The sequence below is a fragment of the Culicoides brevitarsis genome, chromosome 2, assembly GCF_036172545.1.
Source record: "Culicoides brevitarsis isolate CSIRO-B50_1 chromosome 2, AGI_CSIRO_Cbre_v1, whole genome shotgun sequence".
Lineage (NCBI taxonomy): Eukaryota > Metazoa > Arthropoda > Insecta > Diptera > Ceratopogonidae > Culicoides > Culicoides brevitarsis.
In genome coordinates, this window is record NC_087086.1 from 17,299,538 (window position 1) to 17,321,694 (window position 22,157).

Sequence of the window (22,157 nt, forward strand, 5' to 3'; positions counted from 1 at the left end):
TATTTTCTTGATTAATAATTTTTTATAATTTTTAAAGAAAATTTATTATGTCAATTTCTGATGAACAAAGAAAAACCTTATTTACCTGTAGCAGCGTATCGAATCTGTATGCACACACTCACCTGCGTAAAATTATGTATCCATGTAGAAGTACAGGTCTTTTTATAGTAAGTAATGTTTCTTTGAGTCATTTTCTCGAACAGACACTTGTTGAATAATAATTGCAGTTCGTGTATAAAGCAGGTCGTTTGCTATAAAAATTCGATGTTTTTGTATTAGTTTAGTTCATTTTTATGTTTCGTGAGTGAAAAACTCGTGTTTTTAATGTTGTCTTGCGGTATGGAACTCACCGAAAGATGAATCATACAAGCGAATAAATTACCGGCAAACGATTGAATTGAATTATTTTTAGGGATTGAAGGTTCGTTTCTTGATGATAGTGGAGTCTTTTATTTATTTTTATTCGATTTGTGTAATATTTTCATAAATATTTGATGAAATTTTATAAAAATTTTATATAAAAATGAAAAAAAAATTAATTTTAAAGCAAGAATTTTTTCTTTAAAATTAAATTTTAAGAAATTTAAATTTGAAATTATTTGAGAAAAAATATAAAAAAAAATTTACGTTAAAACATTACATTTTTCAGAAAAATTTAAAATTTTTAAGAACTTGTTGCAGATTTAATTTTAGAAAAATTAGGAAAATTAAAAAAATCCTACAATAAATTCATTAAAACAAAAATTTTAATTTTTTGATCATTTTTTTTATTTACTTTTATAATACACAATTTTCAATTTCAGTTTGCTCTGTTTTAAACATTCTTCTTTTTTTCATAATTTTATTTTAATTAAATTTCTAATTAATTAATTAATTATTTTAAATATATTAATTTAATGAAGTTTATTTTAATTTTAATAATTAATTGTTTTCCAAAGCTTCTAACATTTCCTGTTCCGTTGCATATATTGACTAACTAAATGACTTAACTAAAAAATTCTTATCAAAAACAGCTTTTCTACAAGTTTTTTTTTGTGTTAAATCAAAAATTAGATATTTAACAAGTGTTTTATTTATTTACAAAAAAAATCTGTATCTAAATTCATGAGTTTTTTTTACATTCATACAAATATTGCCTGGATTGCATTTTTATTCTAGATTTTTAAATTTAGCTAAATAAAATTAATACTTTTTTTCATTTTTATTCTATTTTTATTATTTTTAATTAAGTCCTAATTAAGTGAGTTGTAAAAATAAAAATAAATACCTTTAAAAATTGATAAAATGTCATGTAATGTTTCTATCAACTATTGTTTTGTTCTTAAAAACTATTAAATAAATATTTTTATTTTTTTAGTACATGAGTGATGATTAGAAGTATAAATTTTTTCGTACTAAGCATTTTTTCTGTATTAAAACTAGACTTTTGTTTGATTATTAATTTTTTTTTGTAATATTTTCTTTATAAATTTATGTTAAATATTCATAATACCGTTTCTTTTTGTGTGTTTGTCAATTCGAGGTCTCGATTTGTTTGATATTTACATTTTTTTTTAGTTGTGATGTTTTTTTTTTAGTTTACGCCAAGTCGTCGTGTTGCGAACTGAAATAGCTCACAAGTCCACTGAATTCTCCTGCGCCTCCTGCGTTGTTTCCGCCTCCGCTTTTTGGTCGATCTTCTTCATTGACGAAAGTTTGAGGAGTTCGATTGCCGGGCGGTTGATACGGAGATCCTGCTGAGCTCGTTGAATGGGCAGGAGAGCGATTTTCCGCTGGATTTGTCGATGTTGGAGGAGGACCTCCTGCTGCAAATGGATATGGCGGGAATTGATGAGGCGGGAGATGATGCGGAGGATATTGACCTAAAAATTTGAATTTTTTGTTAATTTTTTATTAAAAATCGGGAAATTTTCAATAAATTTCTTACCAGGATACAATCCGGGACGAGTAGAGGGCGATCTAGATCCAGCAGATGGCGGCGTGCCAGCTGGCGGAGGTCCAGAATGATGAATTCTGTGATGAATCGGCACGGGATCGTGATATACACGAGCACCTGGAGGAGCGCCATGATAAATTACGCCGCTTGGTGAATGTCTAAAAAATTTTTTTTATGTTAAAATTGATTTTTGTGATAAATTTCGAGGAAAAACTTACCGATAGGGATTTGGAGGTTGCGAATGTAATGCTGCCAATCTTCCTGGCTCTGAAGGCAAATGCGGTGACGATTTTGGCGGAGCCGCAGATGGTGATTGAGAGGCGCCTGCGCCTGGATTTGGGATTGGAGGTCCTCGTGATGGATGCGGAGGTGATTTGGAATAAATTTGCGGTGCTAAAATTAAATTTTTTTGATGAATTTCGTGAAAAATATTAAAAATTTGTGAAAAACTTACAGGTTGGTAACGGTGATGTCTTTGAAATATTCGTTAAAGTAGGCGATTGTGGAATAACTCTTGTAATTACGGATGCGGGAGCAGCTTGGGTCAAACTGAACAATTGTGGTTGACCAACAACAGACAATTTTGCAGCATCTACAAAGAAATTATTATTTAGAAAAAATGTTTTTAGTACAAAATTAAGGTTTTTAACTTACCAGCTGGAGGTATTTGTGCTTTAAATTCGGGCTTCATCTGCATAATTGACTGTGTAGGATCATTTTTGGGCAAGTCATCTCTCAAAGGCGTGATTTTCTTGCGTCTTCCGCGTTTTTTCACAGGAGATGTATCTTCAGGAGCTGCTGTTTCTTTCGGTGGTTGACTTGGCGGAACATTCGGAGCTGGTTGTTGCGCAGGAGCATGAACTACATGCGGAGAAGTTGCTTGAATCACAGACGATGGCGTCGTTGGAAGATCTTTATGTATCGTTGGAGGCACATTTCGATTCGGCATTTGTGGCGGAGGTCCAGTTCCAGCAGGAATTTGGCTCATTGCCATGAGAGGATTCATTGCAAGAGGTCCCGGACCATGATGACGTTGATGCGGTGACGGCGGAATATTCGGAGGCATGCTCATGAGCGAACGTAACGCAGGATTTAAATTGCTTGGCATGCCTGCTCGAATATTTTGTGGATACATATTTGCCAAATGCTGCGGAGGACCACCAAATCCGGGCATTCCTGGATGCGGTTGAATTCCGGGACGCATTTGAGCGTACAAATGAGGCGGTAAACTACCAGGTGGGAATCTCGGAGGACCTCCTTGATACGGATGCGGCATTGGAGGTGCGTGCTGTTGATGCATCGAATGAGGCGATAATTTTCCCGGTAAGGGACCTTGAGTGGCTATCGTGACATTTGGCGGGGCATTCGGATGCAAAGGCATATGTGACGGTTTTGGAGGCATTTCACGTCTTTTAGCTTCAGCTTCTGTGGGAATATTTGCGATTGGAGCTTGAACCATCGCAGGAGGCTCGCCATCTTCTTCCTTCTTTTTCTTCAATTTCTTTTCAACTTGCTTCGGTAATTTCACGAGATTCGTTGGTAACACTGAAGGATCAGGCATTAGCAATGGTTTTTTGCTCGGTGACTCGCCATCTTTCAATTTTTTCTGTTTCAAATCACTCGCAAGCTTAAGTTGATGATTCGCAAAGTCCTCTTCTTCCATCATTTTTTCCAATTCCTCGTCATCCATTTCATCCGGGTTGAAATCATCCGGCAAATCATCGAACACCGATTGTCCCGGCTTGATTTTATGATAATCCGAGTCCAAAGCTTTTGCATTTTCAATCACCGAAGCAGGAATTATCGAAATATTGTCCATTGGAGGATCGATTTTCACTTCTGGCTTGCCCGAAATCGTAGGGGTAGCTAACGCTTTTGCTGCTTCGGCATTCTTTTCAGCCAACATTCGTTTGATTTCCTCCTGTTTTCGAATGAATGCTTCTCTCTCTTCTGGCGGAGTGTCAGGTCTAAAGACGCCAGGCTTGATTCCCTCATCAGAACTCTCAAAATCGTCTTCCAAGTAATGCATTTGTCTTCCACGCGTTTTACGAATAGGTTTATCGCTGTCATCCGAATCTTCGGATTCTTCCTTCTTCTTTTCCGATAAAATTTTCTTCTTGGAGATTCCAGCACGGAATGCTTTATCCTCATCTTCGGGTTTTTTGACGGGTCGTTTCTTGCCAAAGCCTTTTCTGGGTTGTTTTCCTGCCGCTTGTGTTGGGACTCCTGAACTTTCGCGCTTTTTCTTCTTACTTTTGGACCAACGATATTCCGAATCAGAATCTGAATCGCTGTCGTCACAAAGTTCTTCGCTATCAACGTCTTCACTTTCTTCCGAACCTCCGGAGCCCTCGTCAGATCCATCTGACAGCTCAAATTCCTCGGAATCGCTCTTTTTCTTCTTTTTTCTAGTCGGTTTCACGTCGCTTTCTTCGCCGCTGTCATTGTCGTTGATAAATGTTTCCATGCGTGGCTGTCTTCGACGACGCGTCGCATAAGCTCTTCCATCTTTGTTCGCTTTTCGACGATATGCAGCCAACTCGAGCGAACTTTCCGTTTCTGCACTTGAAGCACTGAAATTTTCTTCTTCGTCACTCGAATCGGAACTTCCTTTGAAACTTTCGTCAGTTGGATCGTCTTCGTCTGAGCTCAAATCTAATTGGTTAAGCTTCCGTCGAGGCTTTTTCTTCTTTGAACCTGATGATTTCTTCGTCGGTCGTCTAATTGGAGCATCATCATCGTCATCTTCCTCATTTTTATCGGATTTTTTCTCTTCTTCACTTTCACTCGTTTCGCCAGGCTCCTTTTCGACACCCGGTTTCGGATCATTTTCATCCAAACCCATGCTTTGTCGCCGTTTTTCCTCCTTATCGGCCTCGATAATTGTGGAAATGTCTTTTCCTCGACCCGCATTTCCCGAACCTTGGTTAGCTTCTTCAACTTCTTCCATGTCTTTGCGAATGGCGCGATTTATCATGTCGTCGTAGTCGTTGAAGCGATACGTAACGGGCACTTGATTCCTTCTTCGCAACTTATACAACGGCTTATCGTCATCCGAATCTGAATCAGAACTTCCATCACTGCTGTTTTCCGTTGAATCTGATTTTTTGTTGAGTTTAGCGTTTTCTTCCTCGAGTTTTCGCTCAGCTTCACATCGTTCCTTTTCGACACGTTTCGCTTCTTCCTTCTCAGCTGCCAGTTTTTCTTCGCGTTGACGATGAATTTCCGCCAATTCGTGTTGTCGCGTAAGAAAATCAAAGTCCAGCAGCTTTTGTTCCAACGTTTCAATGAGTTTTGTGTGTTGACATTGCGGGCAGAACCAATCGCCTTCGGGAATCAAGAACAAAACGGGCTTCAAACAGGAACAATGATACCCCTTGTCGCACGTGTCACACAACAAAATCCACTCTGGATGGTCAGTTTTGTGACATTTTTGACAAGCGTGTTCCGGATTATCGTCGTCGCTGTCGTCTTGATCTTCTTTCTTCACGGTACGAGCTCGTTTTGTGGGTATCGCTTGCGCATCTTCATCCTCCGACTCACACGAGAATTCGTGATCACTTTTTAACGCTGCTTGTCTGACATCGGGCTCTGAATGGGCATCTTCTTCTTCCTCAACTTCTTCAGAACTACTTTCGTCGCTCGTTTTGGCATTTTCTTTCCACGTTTTTGGGTCTTTGCGCTTTTTACGGCTTCTTTTACGACTCCCCGATGCATTTGAATCGTCATTATCGCTGTCTGACGAGACTTTGAAGCCTCTTGGCACGAAATCTTTGTCTTTTGCTTCAGCACGTTTCTTCTTATCGTTATCAGCTTTCAATTGAGCGAGCATGATCTCTTCCATTTTTCGTCGTTCCGCTTCCTCACGAATTTTTGCTTGAGCAATTCTACGAGATTGACGCACAGGAGCATCGTTTTCAGCAGTAATGACGTTCGAGGGATCAATTTCGCTTGAAACTGCGTTGACAGTCTTCTTCGGCGTTGTTGTTGAAACAGCAGCTCCTCCTTTTCGTGGACGACCTCCGCGTTTTTTGGGCTCTGATTGTGATTCTGCTTCAGCTTCCACAGGTTTTTCAACAGGAGACTCTTCAATTTTTGCCTTTTTCGAGTCAGGACTGTTGATTGGAGTTGTTTCTTCCGTTTCTTTCGTTTCAACTTTCTCAATTTTTTCTTCCTTCTTTGCAACTTCCTCTTCTTTTTTGACATCCGACGCGGATTCTTCAGTTGGTGCCTTGTTTGTTGCTTCATTTCGTCGTTTTGCTTTACCTCGTCTCGGTTCTTCTTGAGGTTTTTCTTCGATTTTCGTTGAAACTGTTTCTGTCTTTTTCTTTTCAGGCGGCGAAGTGGTTGTTCCTCCTGATCTTCTCGTTTGTCGTCCTCCTCTCGTGCGTGGAGCGGGATCATCTTCGCTAGCATCGCTAGTTGTCGGTATTTCTTGTTGCTTTTTCGTCTCAACTTCCTTACGGAGTGACGTATCGATTTGCTTGCCACGCATTTTTGCACGTTTTCCGCCAGCTGGAGCGATGAAATCCTCTTCCGACGACTCAGAAACCGCTGATGGCTCCACATTTTGATCAAAAACATCATTATCACTTTCAGAACTTTGTCGTTTGCGCGATTCTTCTTCTGACATTCGACGTTTTCTGCCACGAACTTTCGCATCAGTCTTCGCAGGACTCGTTTTTTGCTCTTTAGCGACTTGCGTTTCGACCAAAGGCTCGTTTGCGGCTCTTTTATGACGAGTTCTCGTTGATCGGCCAACATTTTCATCGACTTCGACCTTTTTGGCGACTTCTTGTTCCTTTGCTGGTTTGATTTCTTCTGATTTTTCGGATTTCGCAGGACTTGGATCCGTTTCAGACTTTTCCGGAGATTCTTGTGAGATGGATTTCTTCGCTAAAGCCTTTGCTCTGAGTTTTGGTGTCATTTTTTCTGGGGTAACGACTTCGGGTTCAACAGGTGGTTTGACAACTTTTTCAGGACTGACCGATTTTCGAGGTCTTTTGCTCTCAATTACGTCACTTTTTGAGGGATCCGACACGTATGTGGGTTTAATGCTGATTAACTCTGTCGTTGGATTCTCATGCTTCACAGGCGTACTCTTTTTGCGACCTCGACGAGCTCGAATTGCGTTGTCTTCCGTTTCAGCAGAAACTTCTGGTTGGGTTTTTGCAGGAACATCGACTTCGGCGGGTTTTTCTTTCTCTTCTGCAGGAACTGATTCAGATTCGTTGGATACTTTTCTTCTTCCGCGACCTCGAGATTTGGTCTCTGCCACAGGAACTTCGACTTTTTCAGGCGAAACGACTTCCGTTGAATGTTTTTGTAGATCCAATGGTGCACTTTGTTCAGGTTGGGGACTCGGAGATGACCTCGGACTCTTCGCCATCATACTTTCGATCGAATGTTTGTAAGGCGACGATGTCGATTGCAGTTCAACTTGATGCACAGATGTCGTCGGAGCTTCGAAACTTTTTTCATTCACCATATTTTCGACACTTAAACTCTCGATTTTGGATTCTTTCGCTGCCTCTTGATTGCTTCCAATCAGTTTCGATACGGAAAAGTCGTTAAATGTCGTTCGTTGCATTGCCTTTTCGCGCTTCGACACATATTTCTGCGTGTTAATTGACTCGTCAATGACATCTGTTTTGCTAGATTCCGTCGATGAAGCGTACAGCGCATCATTGGCGTTCTGAGATTCTTCGAAGGGAATGAAGGGACGTTGTTGTTGTGGTTCCTTTGTGAGATTTGATTCTCTGCTACCGCGACTCGCGTCTTGTTCTTCGAGAGATGACACGTTGGAGTGTTCCGCGGAGCTTTTTTCCGGTTGAATTTCCAGTTTTTCAGCCTTTTCGTGAATTTGCACTTCGGTACTTGTTGAGGTAAATGGTTGTTGTACATCATTTTGAACAAAGTCAATTTGTGGTCGGAACAGAATTCGTTCTTTGAGCGAACCGGATTCCGTTCGTGCACGTTTCTTCTTTTGCTGGTATTCGACAACTTCTTCTTGTTTGTCGGAAATGTCTTCTTTTTGTAAGTCACTGTCGATTTTTGTTGAAACGTTGGATTTTTCATCAGATTCTACGATGTGAAGAGCTTGACTACTCGACGAATCACTCTTTGTTGGCAATTCAATTGAAATTTCGGACAAATTTTGAGACGTTTCCAATTTTTCAGTGACTTTAGTGACTTCTTCAACTTTTTCTGGTTGTTCTTCAGTAATAGAAACAGGATTTTCAACAGTTTTTTCCTCAGTTGCAGTCATTGAATTGCTAATTTCTTCAATATCTTTAGTTTCTGGCTCTTCAATCAATGAATCTTCTTTTGGTAACTCATTTTCAAGTTTTTCGCTACTTTCGGTTGGATGACTTTCGACTGAAATTGACTCTTCATTGACTTTTTCACACGAAACAGGTTCTTCAGACGTCTCATTGACTTGTTCACACGAAACAGGTTCTTCAGGCACTGATTCAATTGTTTCAGAAATGTATTCAGTTGGCTGATTTTCAACCGGAGTGACATTTTCTTGCACTTCTGGTTCTTTTGGAGTTTCAACTGATGTTATGACAGATGATGATTCTTCAACTTGACTAACTTCTTCGACTGCTGATGTCTCTTTTGGCTCTTCTTGGTTGAGTTTTTGAGTTTTTTCTTGAGATTCTTCCAAAATATTTGATGAAATTTCATCAGTGGTCGAGACTTCAGTGACAATTTCTTTAGAATTACTTTCAGTTGGTAAATTTTCTGAAACTTCGCTTGAAACTTGTTCTTCAGGTTCATTTATTTTTAACGATTCTTCGGTTTTTGTCAATTCTGAAACTTCTTCAGGCTCGACTTTACTTGTTGATTCTTCAGTTTTTGTCGATTTTTCCTCAGAAACTTCTTCGGACTTGTCTTTACTTGGCAACTCTTGTGTTTCTGTTACGTTTTCAGGCTCTTTTTCTGAAATTTCTTCCTTTTCTGTTACTTTTTCAGGCTCTTTTTCTGAAATTTCTTCCTTTTCTGTTACTTTTTCAGGCTCTTCATTCAGAATTTCTTCCTTTTTCGAGTCACTTGCTTCAACTTTTTCCTCTAAAGGCGTCTCTTTTTTCTCAGGAACGGAATTTTCTGGTACAGAAGCCATTGAAGAAGAGTCCTCACTTTCATAGGGCACGAGAGAAACTGGTTTTGTACTTTCTGAACTTGTATTTTCGACTTCTTTTGAGACAGTTGGCTCTTCCGTTGAGACTTTTGCATCTTCAGGCTTTTCAGTTGCATCAACTTTTGATTCTTCTGGAACATCAACAATTGACTCTTCGTTAACTTTTGTGTCATTTAGTGCATTTTCAGTCTTTTCGCTTTCTTCAGGAGCAATTTCGCTTGTTGTTGGTTCAACAGAAGTCGATTCTTCGTTTGATGGAACATTTTCAGCCTCAATTTCTGCTTCAGGTGTAACAGAATCTTCAATTTGTGGAACGGAAGTTTCCATAGGTGTCTCATTGCTCTCAACAGGTTCGACTTTTTCAACTGGCTCAACTTCTTCAACGGTCGTAACTTCAGTATTTTGAGCAGGAACTTCTTCTGAAGGCGTTTCACTTGAATTTTCAGGCTTTTCTACCTCTGGTGCTTTTTCTTCAGTTTTTGTTTCTTGCACATCATTCAATAATTTTACTTCACTTGAACTTTCTTCGTTATTTTTTTCACTAATTTTTTCAAGAGTCTCTTCATTTTTTACATTTTCACTAATATTGTTCGTTTCTACTGTCTCTTTTTTTGTTTCTAAATTATTTTCTGGCATTTTTTCGGGTAATGGAATATCTGATATGCTTACTTCCGATTGATTTTCCGACAAATTATTCTCTGTTTCACTATTTTTTTCTTGTGATGTCGATTCATTATTCGTTTTTTGTTCGTTATTCACTTCAGGTGCATCATTTGGAAGTTCTGTGGGCGTTAAAGGCGGCGTATCTTCGAGTTTTTCCGATAAACTTGGCGCTTCATCTGGCGTAGGAACAGATTCAACTTTATCCGTGTCATTTTTGTTGGTTGTGAGATTGTTCGTTGACGCTGGGCATCCACTGTCTTCGGTTTCTGTTGCCTTTGACGATTCATTTGAGTCATCGTCGATGATGTCTTCGAAGTTTTGTGTGTTTCCGAGCTTAGAAACTGGTAACGATTCCAAAGGTTTTTGCGTGGTAAAGCTTTTGCACGGCGTGAGGTTGATTTTTTCACTACTTTTGTCAACTTCGTCGATCACATCGTCGATTTTTTTATCGTCGTTATTTGCTTGAGTTGACTTCGGGGTAGTTGTAGTGCTTGAACTTGCGCCAAATGTTGCTTGTCCGCCGAAACTGAAGAGAGATGAGCTGCCAAAAGCTGTCATTGGTCGATTTTTAAGACAACCCGGTGATCCAAAGAAGAATGATTGCTTAACGATTGGTGTGGTTTTTGCCTGTTCTTTGTTTGTGTCGTTGTTTGGCTCGGGATTTCCAACGAGTGACTCGTAGCCGGCACCTTCACCATGAAAATACATGACACATTCCTCGATTACTTCACTACACTCGAAAATTGCTTCGTTTTCGGCTCCGCTACCTTCGCCTCGCACATGTAACGTTTCCTCTTCGATTTCGGAACCAACTTCGTCACTTTCAGATGCCTTGTGGTTTCGTGTGTTTCTACCCGAACGACGAGCTCTCTTTCCGCCACGCGCTGCTGCGCCTCGTTTCGTGGGATTTTTCGGACTTTCTTGCTTTTTGCTGGCTTGTGCTGCCTTTGGCGGGGTTTTTACGGGCGATTTTGTTTTACGACCTCGTCCTCGACCCTTTTTGGCGGGAACTTCGGGCTCGGGAGTTGCTTCTTTTGCGACAACGACGGGTTCTTCTTTCACCGGAGCTTCTTCAGGGACACTTTCTGCGAGTTTTTTGGGCGTTCCTTTGCGACCTTTTGTCGTAATTGTGATTTTCAATGGACTATCACTGTGACTGGTAACTTCTTGTTTGATCTCCGTCTCTTCTTCTGCTTCTGTTTTATTCACAATTTCCGAGACACCGTCTTTATCGGGGTTCGTGAGTGTGATTTTGAGACTAGCAACTTTATTTGTCTCTTCCTCTTCCTTCACAGGCTCTTCTTTTGTCACTGCACTAAGCGGAATTGCTGGTTGACTATTGCTACTGTCCTCTTCGTCGATAATTTCATCAGCGGGAGGCGCAATAGGCACTCGATCTTTCAGTCTTTGAATCAACTGCACAAATTCTTCTCTCGTATTCGCCACAAGACGCCACGTTTCGTCGTCAGAGTTCTCCTGATAGATGAAAATATTGCATTTGTCATCGAGAAAGTACCAATAGGCATTCCCATATTCATCTTTGCCAATCGGGGTACCTCTTAAATCATTCGCTCCCGCAAGATTTATCGCATTTTTGAATTTCACATTTAAATCAAACTGAAATTCGAGTAACGCTTTGAGAACTCGCAGCTTAACTGCCATACTGGCTTTTTTGTATCCAAATCTCTCGATTTCCCAAGCATCTTGCATCGATGTACTCACGTAGCAGAACTTGATGAGAGCCCTTTCCCATCGTGGGGCGTGCACCGTCTTCCGTAGCTTTCGCAGAAGTTTCATGTGAAGGTCAGCCAACTCGGGATGCACTAAAAAAAAGCAAAAAAACGAATAATTATTTTTTTAATCTGTACTCGCGCGATGTGTATACAAGCTCCCATCTTGATTTTCTCTCATTCGTAGTGCAGCACACACAGAAAATCTCGGATATTTGGCACACTTACCGTCGTCTGTGTTCTCCATCCATTCGACTATTTGCTTCGTGTCTTGCTTCTCGATGCCACAAAGGTCCGCGAAACGATCGAAGAACGCACAAATTACCGCAAAATCGGGATTTGCGAGAGCAGAAGACATTTTTTTCCTTCGTTTTTTTTGTTGTAGTGTTTTCTATGCGCTGTGTAGCTTGTGTATACGTGATGATGAATGAATCAAGTAGACGCGCAACTATAATTGTCGTGTTTTTACGATGTTTTCCTCTCCTTAGCCTATATTTTACACAAATTTTTACAAATTGCTACAGTTTCTGCGAATTATTGGTAATTTTGACCATAATTTTGTTCGATTTTCCATGACTTTCCGATAAAAAAGATGCAGGACTTGAATTTTGTTGTTTGGATTTCAACACAAACACCTGTCTTCCCTCAAATGCAACCCACATCTAAGGAACACAGTACTTTTTTCGATTTTTCCTAATTTTTCGAAGTTTTTTCAAATTTTTTGAAGAAATTTCTATGAAAATTTGAAAAATGATTAAATCTTGCTTTAAAAAAATCAAAAATTTTAAAAATTAAATTTATAAAAATAAGAAAAATTGAGAAAAATCATACAGAAACACAGTTTGAATTAGCAGAAAGGCAAGTTATTTTTGAATTTTTACTCACTAGAGGGCGCTGCTGTCGTTTAAACGTCAAAAAACAAGAGACATTGTGTTTTTTAATTGTGTACAAAGTTTGTGAGAGCAAAAAATATACAAAAAAAAATATTCAAACCTTTTGTAATCCGATAAAATCCTCATGCCTAAAACTCCAACAACCGCTAAACATGGACAATTGCGAGATTTTACAACAGGATATTCAGTCATTGCTAGAATACTTTTCCAAAGTTTTGTACAAAGCAAAAGACTGTGAAAATGGAAGTATGGTAAGTACAGCGAGAAAAAAATATGAAGAAAATGTGTGTGTGTGTGTCTATGGATGCAGCCTACGTCGCAAACACACACATGCAATCGCAAGCAACACAAAAAGAAATTCTTTGTGTCTCTTTGTTTTGTTTTTCGACTCAATTTCGAGGCGCTTTTGCGACACTTGGAGCCCCTTCTGAGCACCTAACTCGCCGCCAAGGCATGCAATTCGGGGAATTTGATGCGTTTTCACGGGAATTTATGCGACATTGGCCTACTTTTCTAGGTCAGACTTGATCATCGTGGTGCTGCTGCTTGCTGCTCGCTGTCTCGTGTGTGTGTCGTAGATATATTATTATTACGACGAATGTGTGTTTATGTTTTTGTCGACGTAATATTTCAGTAAGCAGATTTTTTTTTTTGTAGTAAAAGAGTTGTTTTGATGATAATAATTGCATATCAGGCGTTCGTTCGAGGGATTAACGACTCACAATGCACATGCACATGTGATTTCAAGATGCGAGTTCAAAGTTTATGAAGAGATAAGGGATTATAACCCTTTCCGAACGAACGTGATGCACGAATTTTCGAACAAAAAGACGCAAAAGGTCAGCAATCTCCGTCAGGGACAATTTAGTAAAGCGCCAGAATGTGGAAATTGCGTCATTTGGGTTTTCGTGTCTGTGTGATGTTTGCAAAGAAGCTTTGTTTGCGCAAATATTTCGAAAGAAACGAAAAGTAAAGAGAAAAATTAACACGCGTAAGCCTGCTTTGATGAGTCGCTGGAATGTGAAAGTAAATTTTGATCCAATTTGTCTATTTACATAAGTTGCTGATAAGCTTGAGGGCGATAATGGGACAAGATAAAGCCGCCTGAGTTGCAATTTCACGTCAAAAATGCGAGAAAATGTGATGCGCTCGAGTCCGATGATCAAAACAAGAGACTTTTTCTCGGTTGCTTGTTTACAAACTCGACGTTGACGATCTGCTTGTTTTATTTTTCCCACAAAAATAAATAAATAACGGTTTTGTTTTCCTTTTTTTTCTCTTTCTATGACTTCCACACATCGACGTTGTCGTGCAGGGTCACGAAGTAATGCAAAAATGTGCTGTGCTGACGAAATTAGATTATTCCGTAATTGAGATAAGTAACACAACTGGCGAATTATCAAGTCATTACCCGTCCCAAATATTAGTACCGGAGTACGAGAACACCAGTTGTTGCAATAATATCAATAAAAGTGATCCAGATAACGGCGTCGATGACAATGGCGTCGACGGGAACGGGAGCACAGATGACGGGATCGAGAGTAATGGGAGCAGTACGCCACACAGTACGCCCCTCACGATATGCGATAGTGCGGCAAATGATCCGGCACGTCTTCGTGATTTAATCAATAAAGCGCGTTTTGCGCGATGTCGTGCGCGATTTCCGCTACCCGTGATCCTCTTTAAGGGCAAATACATTTGCCGATCTGCAACACTTTCAGGTGGACCCGAAATTTACGGTCGCTCAGGATTAGATTACTTTTTTTACGGCGTAGATACGACACTTGCTACCACACCGACAACGACGTCGACAAATACAGCTGCCAGCAGCACTGCCCGCAACCATCAGAAAGACCTCACGAATAACGGCGACGATGCAGGCGACGCCTACGAGGCGGAAGAAGACTCCACGATGCTGGATTCTGTGACTGCGAGCACGATTCACACGCCGTCATGCACTCCAGTACAAACGCCCATCCAGAGTGTCGTCGTTGGTTCGACAGACAAAAACAGCGGCGAATGGCAGTTGTTCGATCGTGTGCGCAGTCAAGACATCAAACTGCTGAAAAGTCTCAATATTGGCACAATTGTCGATTTTATGGTAGAAAAGAAAAAAGTCAAGTTCGGCATGAATGTCACGTCAAGCGAAAAGGTCGACAAGGAGAAACGCTATTCGGACTTTACGATTATTTCCCTGCCCTATCCTGGCTGTGAATTTTTCCGGGAATTCCGCGATAACAATTACTCGGGCGAAGGTCTCGTTTTCGATTGGGGACAGGCGTATGTCGATGCGAATATCGGAGTGCCCGACGACCTTTTTACGAATGCCCTGAATATCGATTGGGACAATTACAAGGCGTGGGATTTGGTCAAAATTACACAGAATTACTTAAAATTACTGTTGAAGCAGTTGGAGGAGAATAGTTCGGGATTGTTGATTCATTGCATCAGTGGATGGGACCGAACTCCGTTGTTTGTGTCGCTTTTGAGGTTGTCGCTGTGGGCTGATGGGCAGATTCATCAGAGTTTGAATGCGATACAGATGCTGTATCTGACAATTGCCTACGATTGGTTCCTGTTTGGACACAATTTGCCGGATCGCTTGTGCAAGGGCGAGGAAATTTTCTTCTTTTGCTTTTACGTACTAAAACACATAATGGACGATGAGTTTTCGACAGTGAAGAGAAGGTAAGAAATCGATTTTTTTTACTAAAATTAGGTCGCTTTTACTTTATTTTCAACTTTTTGTCCCAAAAAACTCAAAGTAAAATAAATTTTGAAAAATAATTTTTTAAAAATGACAAAAATTTAAAGAATTTTTTGATTTTTTATGAATTTTTTTGTTGTTTTTAAGAAATTTTTTTGAGATTCGATTGAAATTTGTTAATTTAAAATTAATTTTAAAAAAATTTAAGTTGAAAGTTGAAAAAAAATAACAATTGTCAAAAAATTTAAAATAGTCAAGTGTAAAATAACCAATAATTTTGAAGAGATTTTTTTAAAAAGATTTTTAAAAGTGTTAAATTATTAATTTCGGTACAAAATATTTTAGAAATTAATTTTTTTTTATAAATTCTTGAAAATTTTTGAACAAAAACATAAAAATTGTCATTTTTATTGAATTTTAAATTTTAATGTTTTCTCCTTTGGACTTTTTACTGTTCAAATGGGTCAAGGGACAAAAAATTTAAAATAAATTTTAAAAAATTCTTACCAAAAATTTGTTTTTTTAGGCCAAAAAGTAAACACAGCAGCGGAAGTTCGAGTATAGCTGTGATCCGAACGGATAGCGAGTGTGCGTTCGATGGTATTTTACTCGAAGGCGGAAGCAGAGGCTCCAGCATATCCCTGAATTCGACATGTAGTTGTGCTAGTGGCAAGTGCAGTCATCAAGACATCAATACAAGTCAAAATACGCTACCTGAGGAGAATATTAATGGGTAAATTTAAAAACTTTAATTCATGTGACGAAATTTTCATGATTTTTTTTTGTTTTAGAAATCTACTTGGGAATAGCCATGATAGTAATAGCAGTGTCGGCTGCATTTCAAACGACTCAAATTTAGGATTTAATCATCAAGCGTGGTCTCCACAACCAAAGCGGTGAGTCTAAAATCGATTTTTGTTGAAAAAAATTTCTAATTTTTTGATTTTTTTTTTAATTTTAGGACAAGTCCCGTATCAGTTCCTGCAGTTGCCTCAAACTTTTTCCGACAACGACAAGAATCGTCGTCCTCGTTGTCTGTCGGCAGTTGGCAAATGATTTCCAACACCGGAAGTCTCCGTAGTTCGGATTCCGCGACGGCTCTTCAATCATTCGAACAGAGGTCGTCGGGCGGCGGGAGCGTCGAAAATGGCGGAAGTGCATCGACAACAACCACTCTCTCATCAAATCATAGTTGTAGTAATAACCATAACACAATTATACAGAATAACATCTCCACGTACGGTCTCAACAATCACAGCCTAAATCTACTGAGCACGCAGACAAATAGTGGCGTAATTAATTCCATGACGACACCGAATGCGAATCAGTTCATTTTGCATCAGCAGCAGCAGCAACAACAACAGCATCACGCGACGCATCCGAGAACACGGACATGCGACGAGGTCGACATGAGTGCGACAATGACCGAAAATACAATCTTAGATGATGATTGCTTTACCTCAGACTATACCAATGATTTGTAAGTATTCAAAAAAATTATTTTTAAACAGAAATTTATTTTTTTTTCTTTTAAAATAGACGACGAAATCGTTTGACAGCCGTTCGAAGCCTCTTTTACAATTGTTATCGCTCAACAATTGGCTTTAAGATAAAAGGCGGACAAGAAAATACCACGACGTTTGGCACGCTTTTGGGAAATTTTGCCGAAAAAGTGGGCTTGGCGCAACGGACGTCTGTCTAGAACAGAACAAACAATTTTTCGAACAATTTTGTGCCTGTACTACTGCAGAAATAATAAAAAAATGAATTCAAACGTAGTTAGGATCGAAAAAATAAAAATTGAATTAGAAACTTTGACAAAAAAAAAAAAAAAATTAAACGAAGATGACGATATATATACAACAACACAAAAAATCTTACACGCGCTAAATCTAACAAAACTTCCAAAAAGCACGAACCTTGAAAGTCACATATACAAAGAAAAAAGAATGTTGACACCAGATTTCTGCTTTGACAAATTTGTAATATTCTTTATAAATACATATATATATTTTCTCTTCCTTTATATTTGTGAATTATTATTGTTTTGTAAATGTTTTTCTTGAAGAACTTCTTGTCACAGAAGAAAAAATGATTTATGAATTAAAATGTAAGGAAATATTCTATTAAAAAAATTATAATTATGTATAAAGGAAACAAAAATTATGAATTTCTATGGATAAAAGTGATTTTTATATATTTAAAAGTGGTCATGAGAATTGCGGAGAGTTGTTTAACGAAGGAGAGTCGTAGGTTTCAATCTTTTAAATGAGATATTATGACCACTTGAGGTGCGGGAAATGATAAAAAATTCAAAAAAAATAAAATTTTCAAAAATAATAGTTAATTTTTTTTTTTTTAATTTTAAATTTAATTTTAATGTTCTTTAATTTTTTTAATTATTTAAATTTTCAATTTTTTAAGTTTAAAATTTATTGTGAAAGAACTGAAACTTAACTTTTTTAAAATAATTTGAAATTTTTTAACCACCAATTTTTTTCAACATTTCGTATTATTTTTTTTTTATTTTTTTTACACATTTTATTATAATTATTTGTTTTTTTATTATTATTTTATTATTATTAATATTATTTTTAAATTTGTTAAATACTTATCAGTTTTTATGATTTTTTTTTTTAATTTTTTATCATTTCCCGCACTTTGTGTTTTTAAATTTTCTCGATAAAAATAATTACTTAATGCGATTTTTTTTTCAAAATAAATTAATTATTTTTATCGGGAAATAATCGAGAAAATTTATCTATCATTGCGTTATTTGTTTCTAAGGACGAAAAATGAATTAAAAGTTGTTGTTAATTTTTTAATAAAATAAAACAAATCAAAATTTATGGTCACGTACAAAATTAGCAAAATTTTTTTCGGAGATAATAGAAGAAAATTTTTAATTTTAGGACAAAAAAAAATGTGTTAATGGCCAAAAATACCAAAAAATAAAAATAATTTCCAGTCTGTTCTACTCTCTGTAACTGCTTAAAAAAATTACAACATAAATAAATAACAAACAGCAAGAAAACAAAAAACAATAATAGATGGATTATCGAAACAAATATTAATAAAAAAATTAATGGAGAAATATTAAACAAAAATAAAAAACACAAAAATGTAGAAATCAAAGTAATTAAAGAAAAAGAAGAAAAAAGTAATAACTTTAAAATTAATAATAAAATAAAATGAAAAATACGTTTTTATTATATATATGATTAAAGAGAAAAACTATAATTAGAAATCAACTTTTTTCTGTGTTTTATTCAACTTTTTAACGAGACAATTCCATAACATCGCGGCGAAACAACTTTATCAAATAGCTCAACAATGAAACTTTTTTCGATTCCTTTCTCTCGAAGGAACAACAAACGGTCCAAAATGATGAGACTTTCAGTGATTGGTGCCAAAAACAGTCGTAAAATGTAAAAAAGTTGCAGTTGAACGAGTTTTTCATTGAAATTCGCTTCAATTTCTTCAATTAATTCTTTCGTTGGGCGTTCTTGCTTGAATTTATCGAACGATTGGTTAACATATTCCTCAAAATTGGTAGCTTTTAGTTTTCCCACGAGCCATTTCGAGCATTCCCCTGTTGAAAATTTTCGTTCCAGCAGCACTTGAAGCATCGCGCGGTAATGTAACGTTTGGTGTGGCAACGATTTCTCCGCAAAAAATCGATAAAGTGACTGCGAAGCATGCATTCGAGCATTTCTTCCAAGGAAAATTTTTGTTTTTTTCACATACGAGCTCAGAGGGAAGCCGATACTGTCTTTGTTCATTGTGTACTTTTGTTCGTTCACGAAAACATCTTCGCCAAACTCTTCGACTAGAAAGTGGTAACAACAACCAATGTTGCAGAGACCTCGGATTTTCGGGTTATTTTGGTAGATTTTGATGGAATTTGACGCTAAATTACCGCACGTGTGAAGTCCCGAGAGGAAAAACGTCTCAAAAGGTTGTTCAAAGTTGGATTGAGCCATTTCAACGAAATCCGTTCGTTCATCGATGAATTGGGTAACGGGACGGTAATTTCCTTCAATTGTGATTTCCTTCTCAGAAGCGTTATTATGTTCATTTTTTGCCTTTTTTACGAGAGTTTTCCATGCACGACTCATTTTTTGCTTCCTTTTTTCGGCGCCTTGGGTGTTAATTTCGCTCGCATCGATGCCGAGCACAAATTTGCCGTATTGAAGTGCCAACATGCTACTCAAATATCCTTTTCCGTCGCCAGCGTCGATGATAACGGGCTTTTCCGACGAAATTCGTTCAATATTTTTGCACAAATCGTTTACAAGACTTGCTGTAATTTCAACTTCGTGATTTTTCTTCGCCGACATGAAATCTTTGATCTTCAACGGAGGCTCGTCTGTCATGTGAAATCCTATTTTTGTCATTTCCTTTCGAAATTCAGTCAAATCCAAGCAAATTTCCTTCATCGCAGCTAATGTAAAGTTTTGTGTCTCTTCTACAAAGGCTTTTGTGTGCGGAAAATCATCTAAATCCGCGTCATATCCTTCTTTGGAAGACATAAATTTCTCCAAAAGCTCCTGAGTTTTGTCATTTTCACCGTTGATGACTTCGTCTCGTATCGATTTCGGAATAAAATTTGTCCAATGATCATCCGTTAAGTAGTTCACCATGTGACAATTGACGAATTTAAGCTTTGCTGGCGTCATAAACTTCAAAATCTGATCAATTCTCGCTTGAATGAGATTCGTCGTCATTTTTTTGGTTAAAAGGATAAAGTACTTGCTTCAGGAAATTTGCTGTTAAGTTTAATACTGGCACAAATTTGACGATATTTTGAGCGGATTTCTGTTACAGAGCCAATTATATCAACGTTCGGGTCGTTAAAACGTGGAAATTCCTCAATTTTGGTCAGCAAAGTTGAAATTAACTTTGAAATACGTTCACTTGTGTGTGGCGAAGGGTTCTGTTGTTGTCTTTTTAGGATGGCAAAGTAGTAACCAAGCTCTGCGCCGATCTCAGAAGCACGATGATAGCCTAAAAAGAGATTTATTAGATGAAATTATGGGAAATTAGTGGACTTACCTAAGTGATATGCTTCTGTGTTGCCTTGTGCCTTTCCGGTTTCGAAGCCTTTTTGGTAGTTTTCTTCGAGGATATTTTGTTCTGACATAAAAATGTTGTCCAAGGCTTCGTTTATGTCGACGTCGTTGCTTTTTGATGTCGAATCAGCAGCCATTTAGTAGAATTTTGAAAAAAGACTTCATTGGGAATTTGAAAACAAAAACACATTTGATGATGAAATCAATGAAATACGGTACAGGAGTCGAATGAAAATTAAGAATTTCGTTTCGGAGGATGACAATAATTTTGAAAAAGTTAACGGTTGAAGTTGCATTAAATTTTATTTTATATAAATAAATAAAAACTTAATTTTATTTAATTTTATTTCATTTTCGTGGATTTTCAATCAAATTTAAACTAAAATAATAGATTTTTATTTATTTTTTTAAATAAAAAGCATCATTTATCAATGACAAAGACATCAACGTAGAAAGACCCCTGATTATTAAATATAATTTCTTAAAAAAAAGTAAAATATTTTTTTTTATTTTGAAATTTTCTCTTAATTTTTAACTAAAAAATTCAAAAATTTTTCAACGATCTTGAAAATAAAATTCTTGAAAATTAACAAAAAAAAAAAATCAAGTTTTTACTTTATTTTTCGTAAAAGTTTTAGATAGTTGTGTGGGAAAAATTTGAAAAAAAAAATCAAAACGATTATAAAAAATGATTTTCATCAAATATTCACGTAACCTTTCCATGAAAGAGTCGTGTGACCTGACATCAAAATATCCTTAATCCGCTTTCATTTAAAAAAATATGATTTTTCCACTTGACTTCTTCCGGTCGACATCCAAAAGGCGTGCGTTACCCATTTAGTGTCTTTTTTATTCATCATCATCATTGCATGTGTTATCCTCCCATTGACATCAACAGACACGAGTCTGTCAATCAAAAAACGCTCAACCAGCGGTAATCCCGCAAATTTTCTAATTAATTGATAAAAATTCACACCATCAGTCAACCAACCGTGGTTTCGTCATCCCCTTTTTCCATCGCAAAAACTTTTATTAGTCGGCATGTTGACAAACAATTGTTATTATTATTCTATTAAATTAGAAAGATAAAAACTTTTTGTTCAACATGGAGTGCAGAGACAGCGGAGAGGTGTTGATTACATGAAAAAATAGCAGAGTCAAGTGCGCATGCTGTGATATTATTATTATTTTAAACTGTTTCGTAACATATTTGTTACGTTCATGCACGAGACATGTACACGAGAAGGGTGGCGAAAATCCGATGCGATTAAAATCTCACCCAGTTGTGACGTTAATTCAGAATTAGCGAGTGAGACAGGCACATTTAGATCAGGGACGAAAAAATATTTAAAATAATTTTTATAATTATTTAATATTTAATTAATTTAATTTTTATTTAATTTAATTTTTAATTTAATTTAATAAAATTTCTGAATTTTAGATAAAAAAATGTTTTGTTGAAAAAAAACTAAAATATTTTGTAATTTTTCGAAAAAATTAAATATTTTTAAAAGAAATAAGAAATAGTGTTTAGTTAATTTTTAAAAATATTTAAATTTTGAAATTTTTATAGAAAAATAATTAAAAAATATGTTTAAAATATTTAATTTTCTTCATGTATATAAATAATTTAGTTCAAAAAATATTAATTTTATTTGAATAAAAATTAAAAAATTATTTAATTTATTTAAAATCAATAAAAATAAAATAAATAAAATAATTTAAATTAAAAATTAATTAATTTAATAAAATAGTAAAACTATTATTATTATTAATTATTATTTAAAAATTATTTTAAATATTTTTTTCGTCCCTGATCATCAGACACACACATGATACATATGAACACGGTAAAAAAATTAAAATTTAAAATTAATATTAGAATAAAATTAAATTAAATAATAAAATTAATTAAATAATAATAATATACTTAATAATTTTAAAAATTATTATTTAAATATTATTTATATTTTAAAAATATTTTTTTTCATCCCTGATCATCAGACACACAC

General features: G+C 36.5%; 4 protein-coding genes across 4 annotated transcripts; 1 reads left to right on the top strand and 3 right to left on the bottom strand.

Annotated features, from left to right (window-relative positions):
* Window positions 1-1,377: 1,377 nt before the first annotated feature.
* LOC134828624 (titin-like) lies at window positions 1,378-12,087 on the bottom strand. The gene is made up of 6 exons (XM_063841606.1): window positions 11,702-12,087; window positions 2,591-11,566; window positions 2,391-2,528; window positions 2,155-2,329; window positions 1,928-2,094; window positions 1,378-1,862 (listed from the first exon to the last, which is right to left on the bottom strand). The coding sequence occupies exons 1-6, from the start codon at window positions 11,829-11,831 to the stop codon at window positions 1,579-1,581; spliced, it is 9,870 nt and encodes a 3,289-aa protein (XP_063697676.1). The 5' UTR covers window positions 11,832-12,087; the 3' UTR covers window positions 1,378-1,578.
* A 315-nt stretch (window positions 12,088-12,402) lies between these two features.
* LOC134830777 (myotubularin-related protein 14) lies at window positions 12,403-17,558 on the top strand. Its single transcript, XM_063844355.1, has 6 exons — window positions 12,403-12,617; window positions 13,682-15,054; window positions 15,600-15,806; window positions 15,865-15,969; window positions 16,035-16,553; window positions 16,613-17,558. Exons 1-6 carry the CDS (start codon window positions 12,519-12,521, stop codon window positions 16,773-16,775), a joined length of 2,466 nt encoding a protein of 821 aa, XP_063700425.1. The 5' UTR covers window positions 12,403-12,518; the 3' UTR covers window positions 16,776-17,558.
* Window positions 17,559-18,284: 726 nt separating this feature from the next.
* LOC134830467 (probable methyltransferase-like protein 25) lies at window positions 18,285-19,800 on the bottom strand. Its single transcript, XM_063843967.1, has one exon. The coding sequence runs from the start codon at window positions 19,798-19,800 to the stop codon at window positions 18,343-18,345; it is 1,458 nt and encodes a 485-aa protein (XP_063700037.1). The 3' UTR covers window positions 18,285-18,342.
* Window positions 19,801-19,808: 8 nt separating this feature from the next.
* On the bottom strand, window positions 19,809-20,306 carry LOC134830468 (protein LTO1 homolog). The gene is made up of 2 exons (XM_063843968.1): window positions 20,129-20,306; window positions 19,809-20,080 (listed from the first exon to the last, which is right to left on the bottom strand). Exons 1-2 carry the CDS (start codon window positions 20,280-20,282, stop codon window positions 19,809-19,811), a joined length of 426 nt encoding a protein of 141 aa, XP_063700038.1. The 5' UTR covers window positions 20,283-20,306.
* Window positions 20,307-22,157: the final 1,851 nt, after the last annotated feature.